The sequence below is a fragment of the Ursus americanus genome, chromosome X (assembly GCF_024610735.1).
Source record: "Ursus americanus isolate L20-20 chromosome X, mUrsAme1.1.p, whole genome shotgun sequence".
Lineage (NCBI taxonomy): Eukaryota > Metazoa > Chordata > Mammalia > Carnivora > Ursidae > Ursus > Ursus americanus.
The window spans coordinates 60,061,965-60,075,351 of NC_142164.1; the positions used below are offsets into that span (position 1 = coordinate 60,061,965).

At 36.6% G+C, this 13,387-nt stretch overlaps 1 protein-coding gene across 1 annotated transcript in view; it reads right to left on the bottom strand.

Moving 5' to 3' along the window:
- Positions 1-6,090: 6,090 nt before the first annotated feature.
- The window catches only part of LOC123796631 (putative P2Y purinoceptor 10), a 52,326-nt gene continuing 45,029 nt past the window's right edge, over positions 6,091-13,387 (bottom strand). The window contains exon 2 of the mRNA XM_045804158.2: positions 6,091-8,470. Within this exon, the coding sequence (XP_045660114.1) occupies positions 7,378-8,421 (1,044 nt within the window). The 5' untranslated portion in view covers positions 8,422-8,470 and the 3' untranslated portion in view covers positions 6,091-7,377. The remainder of the gene's footprint in view (positions 8,471-13,387) is intronic.

Here is a 13,387-nt window from a genome sequence, read left to right on the forward strand (position 1 = left end):
TAACATATGTATGAGTTAAATAAATAGCTCAAAAGGTAGCATAAGGTAGTTAAAAGAGAACAGGACTGGGAAAGGATATCTGGATCTGAGTCCTTATTCTAATGCCAGTTAGTTTGGGATTATTCACTATAGAACTCTGACAATATTTTGTTCCCACTATTTTATTCTAGTGAAATGAGGACAGTTGACAATGACCACATCGAAGAACGGTATGGAGTTGGGGGAGGAAATGATCCTGAAAATGAAGAATCAAGTCAGGTCTCCTAAAGAACTCCCCTCCATTCTCTGACTCTTTCCACCGAGATTGCCACTCTTAAACTCTTATTGTACAAAGGCAATCTTTAAATGTCCTATATAATTTAGATTCTATATCAGATATGCTAAGAATATATGCTAAGTATAAGTGTGACCCAGTTAATAGGTGCTATAGGAGCACAAAGGAAAGAGACATCACTGAATGTGATAAAAATAGAGAAATATTCCTGAATCAGGTAGGTAAAAGGATCAAGGTTAACCATTAGGGTAAGGGATGCTGGGCTAGTAATAGGCTGGAGAGTAGAGGGTGTCTTCCAAGAAGAGGGATCAGGAGGCACAGAGATGAAAAAGGCTAAAAGAGTGAAAACACTAATTTGGCTGGAGTGGAAAAAAATGGATGTAGGTGGGACTGAGTAAAGGAGGCTGGGGCTAGACTAGATGTCAGGCCAAGGAATCTGGGTTTTTAAGCCATTGGCAGTGGGTACCAAAGAAGATATGCTGAAGTAGGGAGCTAAGAGGTGATACTAAATACAATTTGAGGTCCATATGCAACTAGCATATAAGCTGCCAATAACCAATAACAAAGGTTAAGTTTTCCTTATATGCCCTCTCTCATCTTTGTCCTAGGCTATATGTGGATCTTCTGTGGCCTTCTCCTACTTCCTATAGTTGCTCTTCCATTTACCCAGTTCCACAAATGTTGAAATATAACAATAAGGCAATAACTTCTCATTGACCTGTATGTGGAACAAACCCACAGAAATACAATGAGAATCTAATTGAGCATCCACCACTAACCAAAGAGAAGAATTGCCCAGAGGAGACAGAGTAACTACAGAATGGCAAGCTAGAACTGGAGCTGGAATAGAAGCAAGAGCAGAAGAAGATTTCTGGCTACTACTAAACACACACACACACACACACACACACACACACACACACACAAAGGTGGTACTTTAAATAATTTAGACAGAACTCACACAGGTCTGATTTTATCAACATGTTATTGAATTCATTGGAAATAAAAGAAAGAGCTGAGAATATAGATGAAAGAAGGAAAGACCTCCACTTCCTTACTGAGAAAAGAAGGCATGAAGTATCCTTTGTAATAACACCACGACATCAAAGCAGAAAGCAAACAACTTTCCAGAAACATTTTTAAAAATGTTTTAATAGTTAATGCACAGCTTATAAACACAATTTAGAGAACTACAAAAGTCGGAGCATACTGCAATATGATAACATAGTTAATGGAGATCCAGGTAGACTTTGACCCCATTTATATTTCTTTTTGTAGTCAACAAGTTCAACCAATCTACCAAGATGCAGTGACACTCTCTCTCCCTCTCCCTCTCGACACTGAACAAGCATTTATTGAGCACCTACTATTTGCATGATGCTGAGAAATATAGATTAATTATATATCAATGTATAACAATAGATTGTCTAGTTTATGCCCAGAATTCAGTCTCCCATAAAGAAAGAAATATGCAAGTCTTAATCTAGCAACAGAAACTAACTATCAAAGTCTTAATATCCCTATAGGAAATTAGGTTCAATTTTAATATGTTATGGAGTACAACATATTGTATTGTCCTTGATGGGTACCTTCAAGGACTTTACTATATAGAAGAGATTATGTGGTTCTACAGTGAAGTAAAATTTGAGCTGAATCTAAAATAATTTGTAAGACTGGATAGACAGGAGAAGCAAAGACATACTTGACATGGAAACAGTGTGAGCAAAGGCAGAAGTGTGTATGTTTAATGTTTTCTTAGGAGCCTAAGTTTTTGCATATTTTATATTTATTCAGATTTGCTTATCTGATATATTTAACCAGATCAGGTATTGTGAAACTGCACTGAATTAAGGATGTTCTTTGAACCTTTAAATGTCCCTCAGCAAATGTATCCATGTCCAAACAATACTGTTAGATAACCTATTCTCCCTTCAGGCTCTCCTCTTTACAGCTGTAGGCTCCTTTAGATTTGTTTCAGATCCATTTCTTCCAAAAGTTTTGGAGACCTTGCATTCTATCTACAGAATTCATCCATAGGAGATATTGACTGTGCTCTATTATATCTTCATTGTTTTCCTATAGCCATGGCCAGTCTCTGATATTTGATTTCTTCAGAGATCCTTAATCCTAATCATAACTTTACCCTCTGAAAGGCTGGACCTAACAGACTCATGGTAGGGGACAGGTAAATGGTTCTTTCTGTTACTCACAAGAACCTCAGCCAGTATTTTCAGGACCCTGGACACTACTTCATGCCTTCATCTTTTTTATGATACTGATAGGTGGTTTAAAATATTTAATTCTGGGGCACCTGGGTGGCTCAGTGGGTTAAGCATCTGCCTCCAGCTCAGGTCATGATCCCAGGGTTCTGGGATTGAGCCCTTCATGGGGCTTTCTACTCAGCGGGGAGTCTGCTTCTCCCTCTCCCCCTGCCTGCCGCTCCCCCTGTTCATGCATGCTTTTTCTCTCAAATAAATAAAATCTTTGAAAAAAAATTAATTATATCCTATGTGTTTTATCGGTTAAGAGGGACACTATCTGCTTTCCTTGATTCCTTTGTTAATACTACCTCTCCCTGTGTCCTTATGTTTAAATAATCATTATAATTTTAAAATAATTATCATTTCTTATTTGATCTTTATAAGAGGCTTCTGAAGCAGAAAGATCATAGATTATTATCACCATATTGCAGAGGAGCAGATAGCATCAGAGTGTTTGTAAAGTCTCTTAGTCAAGATCACAAAGTTAAGAAATGTCAGAAAGAGTATTAGAACCCAACTTCATCCCATTATTATCAGTTAACAGCTGTAGGTTTAAGCTTGCCATTCTTGGGACTCCTGCACTCCAGTATTTTGGGCAACAGTGCACAGAGGGACAGGATTGGCTATTGCCTGGCCCCAGAAATACAGGATTAAGGTGACTACATGTAGACCCTCTTCTAGAAGTAGGAGTAAATTGGGACCTTCAGGAGACATCTGAGAATTTCAGAATAGTTGGTAAGCCAGTCTGTTTTCTGTGCTTCTCCAAATCTTCCAGATAATGTTCATTACTCATGAAAACAATAGGCCAAATTCAGAAGAAAGGGTTAATGTATCTCAAATAGGACTCCAAATACATAGGAGGATTTCTACCAAGTGCCCTTAAGGAGGAAGGGAGCAAAGGCCAGGATGAGATGTTCTCTTAAGAGCATTATGGAAAATGAAAAATAGCTTCTGCAAGAGCAACAAAGCAATTTTCATTAAACTATTTCTTAATGAAAAAGTAAAACAAGTAGTAATCTCGAAATTATATATATAATTTCATATATAATTGATATTTATGATTATTGAAATTATATATAAAATTATATGTAAATATAAATATTAAATTATATATCAATTTAGATATAAATATATATATTCTATCCTATTGATCTATAGATATATAGACATATATCTATATATGTATATATATATTCCATTCTATAAATACATTCCATTCTATAGATACATGATATAGATATATGATTATATATATATATATTTTTTTTCTGTATCTATTCTTCAGTTGAAGGACACTTGGGCCGTTTCTATAATTTCACTATCATAGATAATGCTGCTATAAACATCAAGGTGCATGTATCCCTTTGAATTACTATTTCTGTATTCTTTGGGTAAATACCTAGTAGTGCAATTGCTGGATCATAGGGTAGTTCTGTTTTTCACTTTTGAGGAAACTCCATACTGTTTTTCAGACTGGCTGCACCACTTTGCATTCCCATCAACAGTGCACAAGGGTTCCCCTTTCTCTACATCTTTGCCAATACCTGTTATTTCCTGTGTTGTCCATTTTAGCCATTCTGACAGATGTGAGGTGATATCTCATTACAGTTTTGTATTTCCCTGATAGTGAGTGATGTTGAATGGTTTTTCATGTGTCTGTTAGATATCTGTATGTCTTCTTTGGAAAAAATGTTTATTTATGTCTTCTGCCCATTTTTAATAGGATTATTCATTTTGGGGTGTTGAGTTTTGAAAATTCTTCATATATTTTGGATACTAACCCTTTAGTATCCTTCCCCTTCTCCTCCTCCTCCTTCTTCCTCTTCCTCCTCCTCCTCCTCTTCTCCTTCTTCTTCTTCTTCTTCTTCTCCTTCTTCTCCTTCTTCTTCTTCTTCTTCTTCTTCTTCTTCTTCTTCTTCTTCTTCTTCTTCTTCTTCTTCTTCTTCTTCTTCTTCTTCTTCTCCATCTCCTTCTTCCTCTTCCTCTTCCTCTCCTTCTTCTGTGACTCCTCTAATAAGAGTGTTATTACATTTGATATCATCACTGAGTTACCTATGTCTATTCTCATGTTGCATAATTCTTATTTTTCTCTTTTGTTCAACTTCATTATTTTCCATTATTTTGTCTTCTAGATCACTAATTCATTCCTCTGCTTTTTCCAGCCTGCTGTTCATTACATGAAGTCTGTTTCTAATCTCATTCATTACACTCTTCATCTAATTGATTCTTTTTTAACTCTTTTATCTCTGTGGTGAGGGTCTCACTAATGTCCTCTATTCTTTTCTCAAGCCAAATGAGTATCCTCATGACTGTTGTTTTAAATTTTCCGTCTGTTTTACTTAGCTCTCTGTACATGGTCTTGTTCTTTCATTTGGGATGAATTCCTCCATCTTTGCATTTTGTCTAAGTCTCTGCTTTCTTCTCTGTGTTAGAAAATCCAATTATGTCTCCAGCTTCTGAAAGTAGTGACATTATAATGAGGAGTTCATGTAATGCCCAGAGCCTATTGCTTCAGGGAGTGTCTATGTTATGTGCTGGACGCATTCTCCTGCTGTGTTTTTGCTGCTCTATCCTTCAGTCTAATCATCTGCAGAAGCTCTCTTTGTTTGCTGTGGGTAGTGTTTGGTCCCTAATCCGAATGCAGTGAGTTGTAACTAGATGTGCTCTGGTCTGCTTGTGAAATGAGACCTGACACCACCTGCACCAGAACTAAGGCCCTGCTAACCTCTCTGGTCAAGAGACATGTTGTGGACAAGGGTTTGTGCTCATCTTCTAGGTGAGGGACCTATTGCACTGGGACTGAGGCAAGGTGACTATGAAGGACAGCCCCACCAGAGTTCTGGGGATGGGTCTTGGTGTAAGCAAGTTGAGTAGCCAGTGTAGGAGCTGAGCTGCTTCCAGTAGTTTGTTCTGTATGTTAAGGGGCAGGGGAGAGAAATGGAACTGGTCAGCTACTTTGTTCCAGGAGAGACGTCTCCATGAATGTTACCTCTCAGGGATGTGCTCTAAGAAGAGTGAGTAATGTCCCTTCTGTGTGCCCTAGGAGTTCTTCAGATCTTTGTTTCTATGCTGTCTGCCCCCAGGTTGTTTGCCTGCCTTCTCTCCAGGAATCAGGGCTCTATTCCAGCCAAGCACTTTGACCTTTAAAACTCCAGGCTTTAAGCCCCACTGGTTGCAAGAACCCACAAAATTCAGCCCCTCTTGTTTTCCAAGTCAATGGCTTTTGTGTGTTCCCCAGTGTGGCCCTCTTTTGACCATGGCTCCCTTCCCTCAGCAGTGGCTGCAATCCCTTCCTCCCCTAAACCATGTCTCCATACTTTTATCTTCTTTGATGTGACCTTTTCTCTTCCTTTAGTTGTGGAGTTTGTTTTTTCAGTCTTCACGTCAATTTCTGGGGTATTTAGGTTGATTTGATAGTTATCTAGCTGTCTTTGTGAGATAAGACATGCCTAGGGTCCTTCCACTCTGCTGCCATCCTCCTCTGCCAAGAAGCACTTTCCTCTCTTTTTTTAAATTATTTTTTTATTTGAGTGTAGTTGACATACAATGTTTCATTAGTTTCATGTGTACAACATAGTGCTTTGACAAGTTTATACATTAGGTTTCACTCTTATTTTCCCGACACTGTGGCAAATGTTATTATCTGTTCCGATTCTAAGAGGCAATCACTATTACAAAAAAAAAATCACACAGATAAAATAGTTTGTGAATTTCCAACCTTATAAAGACAAGAGAAAGTAAATCTTTATAATTTTATAAACCTGACCACTGCTTTATAAAATACCATTTTAATGAAAGACAATATATGAAATTTTAAGTTTCAAATTTTTCAATGGTAGTGAATTGTATTACAAAATTATTTCACCACAAAGATTTTAAAAAATAGCAATTTTTCATTCTGCATTCATAATAATATTCAATTCACTAATATTCTCTTTATATATGTCTTTACTTGTGAGAAATGAAATCTAACAGAAAAACTGTACATGTGTGATACTTTATTAACTCATTATTTAAAATCTATCAAGCAAAGTTGTGACTGATGTTGTACATAGAGGAATTAATGTAGAAAGATCATTGCACAATTGATTTTAATGTCAAATATAACAAAATATTTTCTGAATGAGTGCCCACATATAAAAGTAAGCATCATAACACACACTCTTAGACTTTCATGCAAAGAGCTTTCATAGCAAACCTTGAAACTCTGAAGTATATGAAGTATGTCAGAACACAATTGTCTCTGTGTTTAAGGTGTATGTGTTGTGTGTGAATCTCATGATACTTTTGAGAAATTTCAGATTAATCTAAATTGTTTGTTTCCCCAAGGGGACAAAAGGAAATGCTCATAGATATTCCAAGTTATATGGATAATAATTCCCACAACTCCTATTAATATTAAAAACTCTTTCCTCTTTAGTCTACTTTGCTCAAGTAGTATATATTTTCTTGATAAAGCTAGGATCATATTGTTCTCCTGCACATTTTTTAATGTTTGGATAATTCACCTATGACCACTTATTTTCAATTTACTTTTTGTTTCTTGCAGGAGAAAGTGAAATATTGGACCCATTGCTGAGGAACAGGTGTCCAATTTATTCTGTTGCTTATTACTTTCTGTAAAAAAAAAAAGATATTATATACTCCATAGAACAGTATGTTTCCCTTCTGATAGAAAATATAGTCATGACTAATTCCTTCAGAAGGATCATTCTGAGGTTGAAAGGAAGGAGGCCATGTTTTGTTAAGGCACTCAAAATACCATTTATTTTTTAAGAAAAATCTTCAAGGTGACATAGCTAAACTGATAGAGAACATAGATTACTCTAGCTAGTAATTTTATTACAATGTCTTGGAATCATTCAAAATTTCAAGAGAGATAGTTTGAAGATCCTCCTTCCTGTGATGAATTTCTAAAGCACTGTCTTTGCATCTCACACATGACTGAAGAGCCAAACCACCGTGTTCTGAAAACCTATCACGGAATTCTGAGGTCATAAAATAATATACAATAGGATCAAGACAGCAATTCAGATTTGCAAGACATAGAGAAATGATGTGAAAACATAAGGTGCTTTTGATTAGGGAACAGTTTGAAAAGACATGTTGTTTCACCATCATAAAGAATGGGAAGTTGAAGTGGTAGGGAGTGAAACACACAATGAACACCACTGCACACATCAGGACCATCCACAAAGCCTTTTTTCTCTCTTTGGTATTCTGAGGGGGATCTTGGACTTCTTGTAAAGATTTTCTCGTTTTCCACGTGCAATAAGTAATAATTACAACAGGTAAAAAAAACCCTCCAAGTTCAGCTATAGTTATCATGCCAATGGAGGAAGCCATGCTAATGTGTTGAAACCCCAAATCAGCAAAGCAGGATTCAGTGTGGTTGGTTAAGTCAGAACTTCTCAAAATTGGAAGTGGCAAACAGGCAGTCCCCACAATGATCCAGATGGCAGCACTGATGCCCACATCGTACCTACGCTTCCAGTTTCTGGCCCTAAAGGGCTTGAGGAGAAAGAAACATCTCTGAAGGCTGATGCACGTCAGGAAATAAATGCTGGCATACATGTTGAGATACTTCAGGTAGAAGCACAGCAGGCAAAGGGCCTTCTGGAAGGGCCAGTGGTGGCTGATGTAATAGTAAATCCGGAGGGGTAAAGACAGCACATGAGCAAGGTCAGCCACGGAGAGGTTAATCATGAAAATGATGGCTTTATTTTTCTTGCTGATGAAGCGGCACAGAACCCACAAGGCTGCACTGTTGGCCAGAAGACCAGGGATGAATATGAGGATGTAGGTGGTTGCATAGAGAGAGTACTGAAATGACACTTGAAGATCAGTGCACTTTGTTCTTATACTGTTTGTGCTGTTACTTCCCATCTTGAGGATGTATGTTCCTTCCTTAAGGAAAGCATTAGAGTGATGATTTCTGCAGAAAATAGAGTAAAAATAGGGTCAAGGGCATGCCAGTTCATGTTTGGATATACAAATGTATTTGTGTCCTGCCAAAGAAGTATTCAAGTATGAACTTTCACAAATTCAAAAGGCATTTTTTATGTAAACTGAAAATATCATGGCAATCTACAAATAGATAACAGCATTGTGGAGCATATTTTTAGAAATCAAAAAGATCACTGTTTTGGCAATAACCTTAATCAGGTTTCCCCCTTAGTAGTCAGGGGGAGTAATCAAACTTGTAGAGATAACCAACAAGCAAGATCTTACTGGAAAATTGCCCCAGACATACATTCCAACACTTTCTTGGGTTTCCACATTTCAGTATTACAGTTGTCTCCAAGTGCACTTTCAAAGTTTGAGATCTAGCTGAGTTTCCAATCATTAATGCTGGAAAAGACTAAAACTGAATCAATTTTAAATTGCAACCTTATCAGAGTTTAGGTGACTGCTAAGATGAGTCTGTGAACCTTTGGGACTGAAACAGAGGTAAGGGCCTAGGAGGGGCTGGCAGGTCACCAGGCCTCAGAAGGATGGAAGCCTGGAAAAAATGGTGCAATGAAGATAAATTAGGCTCCTTCAAAATTTGGCTGAGGGCAAAATTAGTCCTGCTTGTATGTCACAGCACTTTTCATAAAGCTTTTGTAACTTTAAAGATCTGTCTTTATTAACAGAATTATGGTAACTTCAGACATTCACATTTATTGAGACTATCCTTGCCTACCATTCAAACAACTACCAGAGTATGTGAAAAACTAGAAGGTATCTGATGGTAGTTGCAGCAAAAGGGGCTATCTCTAATTCAGCTCTTGAGGCAAGTTCAGTGAAAAGTTATTAATTTTGAATTGTTACATTTTTAGCAATCGTAATTGTTAGAGAGATCTTCCTTCTAGTGAGTTAAGATCTGTATCCCTGTCATTTTAGCCTAGTTCTGCCTACCAAGGTCATATAAAGTTTACCCCCTGTTGCACATGAAACTCTTAAAATATCTGAAGACAGCAATCCTGTCTCTATTAAATCTTCCTTTATCCAGGTTAAACATTCACTCCTAAAATGCAGAGTCCCTGTTCTTGGTTTTCTTTTGGATCAGATCCTTATTGCTTTTGGCCCAAAACCACTACAATACAGCTTATTTTAACCCTTGAAAATGACAGTTTACCCAAACATTTGATATTCTCAGGAAATAGAAAATGCCTTTGATTGTAGAAACAAAAGGATAAATGGAGTTTTAATACTCCCTTGTGCTTTTTATTGCTTGCAAAGAAAGTTAGTTTGTTTCACATTTTCTGGAATTACAGGGAAATTGAGGTACACTTAACATTAACTATTGAAAGCAATATAAAATCTAAGATAGTGCCTATTCAACCCAAAATACAACTAACTGCAATTGTAAAAATTCGGTCAACACACACACGGCTTAAACAGTTCCAAACCATCTATTTGATGCCTTTGCACTGACTACATGGTGCTTTCAGATAGACACTGTATTTACTGAAAGTTCATTGCAGTCAAACAACCGGCTCAGTCAAGTAAACAACTACTTTGAATGTTTTTTTTTCCCCCACTGAGCTATTTTGCTAAATCAGCCAGTTAGTCTAGCAAACTGTAAATCGAGCCAACACTATCTGTTTCTGTGGTCTGTTTGTTTACCCACTGAACTAACTAAAATAATTGAACTTGTATTCTGCATACTCAGTTTAGTTAAAAGGCCATGTAAACTTGAACCAGAATTATTCTTTTTTTAACCAGAATTATGCTTGAAATAAAATTTAGAAAATAGTTAACATACATGAAGTCTTCCCTGATCATCTTTGGTTTTGTTATAATAATAATTAAAAATCACTGAATGCCTACTTTGGATGAGGTGTTATGCTAAGTACTTTATATACACTCTCTCAATCTGTCCCTCACAGCAATCTTATGCAACAATATAACATTATCACTGTTTTACAGCTGGGGAAACTTAGGTCCCCAGAAAGGCAAGCCTCACCTCCCCCAAAAAGCCTGTCTTGACCTCTCCAAACCAGAGGTCACTTCTATGGCCTCACAGCATGCATAGTTTTGATCATTTTTCTAGTGAGAATACATTTAATACACTTAACATGCTGTGGTCATTGCCTTTGCATGGAGTCTCTTTTGTTCCTCTAAGTAGATTGCAATCTCCTACGTATCAAAGACTCTCGTTCTCTTACTACTTTCTTTCCTCCATAGTAAACTGTCTCCTAAAGTGTTTTGAACATATTAGGGATCCACTAAGTGTTGATTGAGTGAACGACCTGAATTCATGATGAGTGGATAAATCGGGGTGGGGGGATGGGGGGGTGGAGTCGCACTGAGAAAAAGGGAGTGTCTGGGGAATTAGAATTTAGATGTGATATTTGATTTGACCACCAGGTGTCATAAGTATACCAATGTTCAAATATTTTTAAATATTTAACACATTTCTTTTAAAATTCCATTAAGGGAGAAGTTATACTAAAGGAGAGAAGTATCAACAACATCCTGTGTAACAGAACAAGAATCCTTTAAAGGGCATTTTAGAGAGTTTTAATTTACTTTATTTTTTTAGCCTCCATACTTCCTCATTCACATCTCTGAAAATAGTTGCGCTTCTAAATTCATTAGAGATCCCTAGAATATTAGAGCAGTTAAAGACCATCGAGATCTTCTAATCATGACACTTTTTATAGATGAGAATACCAAGGCCAAAAACAGGGAGATTAAATTTTCCAAATTCACACAGAAAATTACTTGCAAAGGCTGAAACAGGATCCTCTTACCCTCCACTACAGAGTAATTTTTACTTTTCCAGGAAATTCTAAGATGAAACCCATATTTTTGTAATTACTTAATAATTCAAACTTTTAGAAATAAACCAATGCCAGATTTTAGAACAGTAACCTTGACAGTGAACTATTAAAGCAACAGTGATTAGGGTTTTTTTCCCAAATATTCTAGGACAAATACAGTGTTTTAAAAAAGCAGAATTAATATTTTTTGTACCTAATAATAAGATTGTGTAAAAAATCTGCTTAACAGGGGTGCCTGGGTGGCTCAGATGGTTAAGTGTCAGACTCTTGGTTTTGTCTCAGGTCATGATATCAGGGTCCTGAGATCAAGCCCATGCTGGGCTCCACACTCAGCTCCCAGAGTCTGCTTGAGATTCTTTTCTCCTGTTCACCTCCCCCTGCTCTTACTTTCTCTTTCTCTCTCTCTCAAATAAATAAATCTTTTTAAAAATCTGTTTAACAGTCTTAGATTAGGTTGTTTTTAAACTTTTGTTATTTCTTTATGTGAAGAATACAGTTTCACATTAGAAAATAGAGATAAAGAAAAACAAAATATATGCATGACTATCATCGATATTTCCACTGCTAACGTTTTGATGTATAACCTACATTTCCCCCCATGCCTATAGATCTATAAACGAATACATGGGTAGATATTTTAACCAAATTTGACTCATATACTCTTTTGTAATCATAGTTTGTACTCAATCATAATTATCATGAATATAGTACCACTAGGCATTTTATTAATAATCATTTATTAATCAATCTATTAATAAATAATCATTTTAATGGGTACTTAGAGTTTCATCAGAATTATATACCATAATTTTTTTTAACTAGTGGACATTAAGGTAGGTTCTCATTTTTCACTATTAGAAACGCCTTGTTAAACACTCTTGTACACCATCTTCATACATTTGAGCAACTATTTTCTTTGAATAAATTTTTAAAAGTGGAATTGCTAGCCTTTTGATCTATAATACCAAATTATCCTCCAGGAAGACATCCTAAGCTAATTCTCTTTCAAATTACAATGCTAATGGTTTCTCATAATATCACAATGTCAAATTTATTTGTTTTCCAAATATATCAAATTCTTTTCAGCTGAAGAAAGAAGTATGGTGTACAGAATTTTGACTCATTCTTTAAGGCCTAACTCAGTAATTACTGTACCTAGTCACAAATCAACTCAGACAAAATTTATTACTCCCAGCTTAACACAGTGGTTTTCAAACTTGAGGATGCCTCAGAATCATCTGGAATGCTGTCCTACCCATGGTTTCTGATTTAGTAGGTCTGGGTTAGGGCCCAATAATTTACATTTCTAATAAGTTCTCATGAGATCCAGGGACCACATATTGGAAAACATTGTTCTAACACACTGTATACCAGCAAGGATTGCATTTTATCTGAGAAACCAGTATGTTATCTCCTCACAAATATTGTGAATCTTTTAATTAGTGCTGTAGGCTGAATGTTTGAATGTTTATCCCACCCCAGGGTCGTATGTTGAAACCTAATCCTAAATGTGATGGTGTTTGGAGTGGAGCCTTTGGGAAGTAATTAGGTCTTTAAGGGATTAGTGCTCTTATAAAAGAGGCCCTAGGGAGATCCCTTGCCCCTTTCACCAGTGAGAGGATGGCCATCTATAAGCCAGAAGGTGGACTTTCAGCAGACACCAAATCTGACAACATCTTGGTCTTGGACTTCCTAGCCTCCAGAACTCTGAAAACTAAATATTGTTTAAGACACCCAATTTGTAGTCCTTTTGTTATAGCATCACAGATAGACTAAGACAATCAGACATTCTTTTCCACCCTGAATGAGGAACCTCATTTGTGACCTACTTTTCATAAATGTGTAGTATAATCTGGCTAATTTATCTACATCCAATTATTTCTCCTGTCTTGACTTTGTGGGAAAAAAGTGATAGTAAAACAAAACAGAAACAATGACAAAAATACTGCATTATGCTTAGGTTTTAGAAAACAATCAAGATTCTCATGTTTAAAAAAAAAAAAACTTCTAGGGGCACCTGGGTCAGGCTCAGTCGGTTAAGAGTCTGACTCTTGATTTTGGCTTAGGTCTTGATCTCAGGG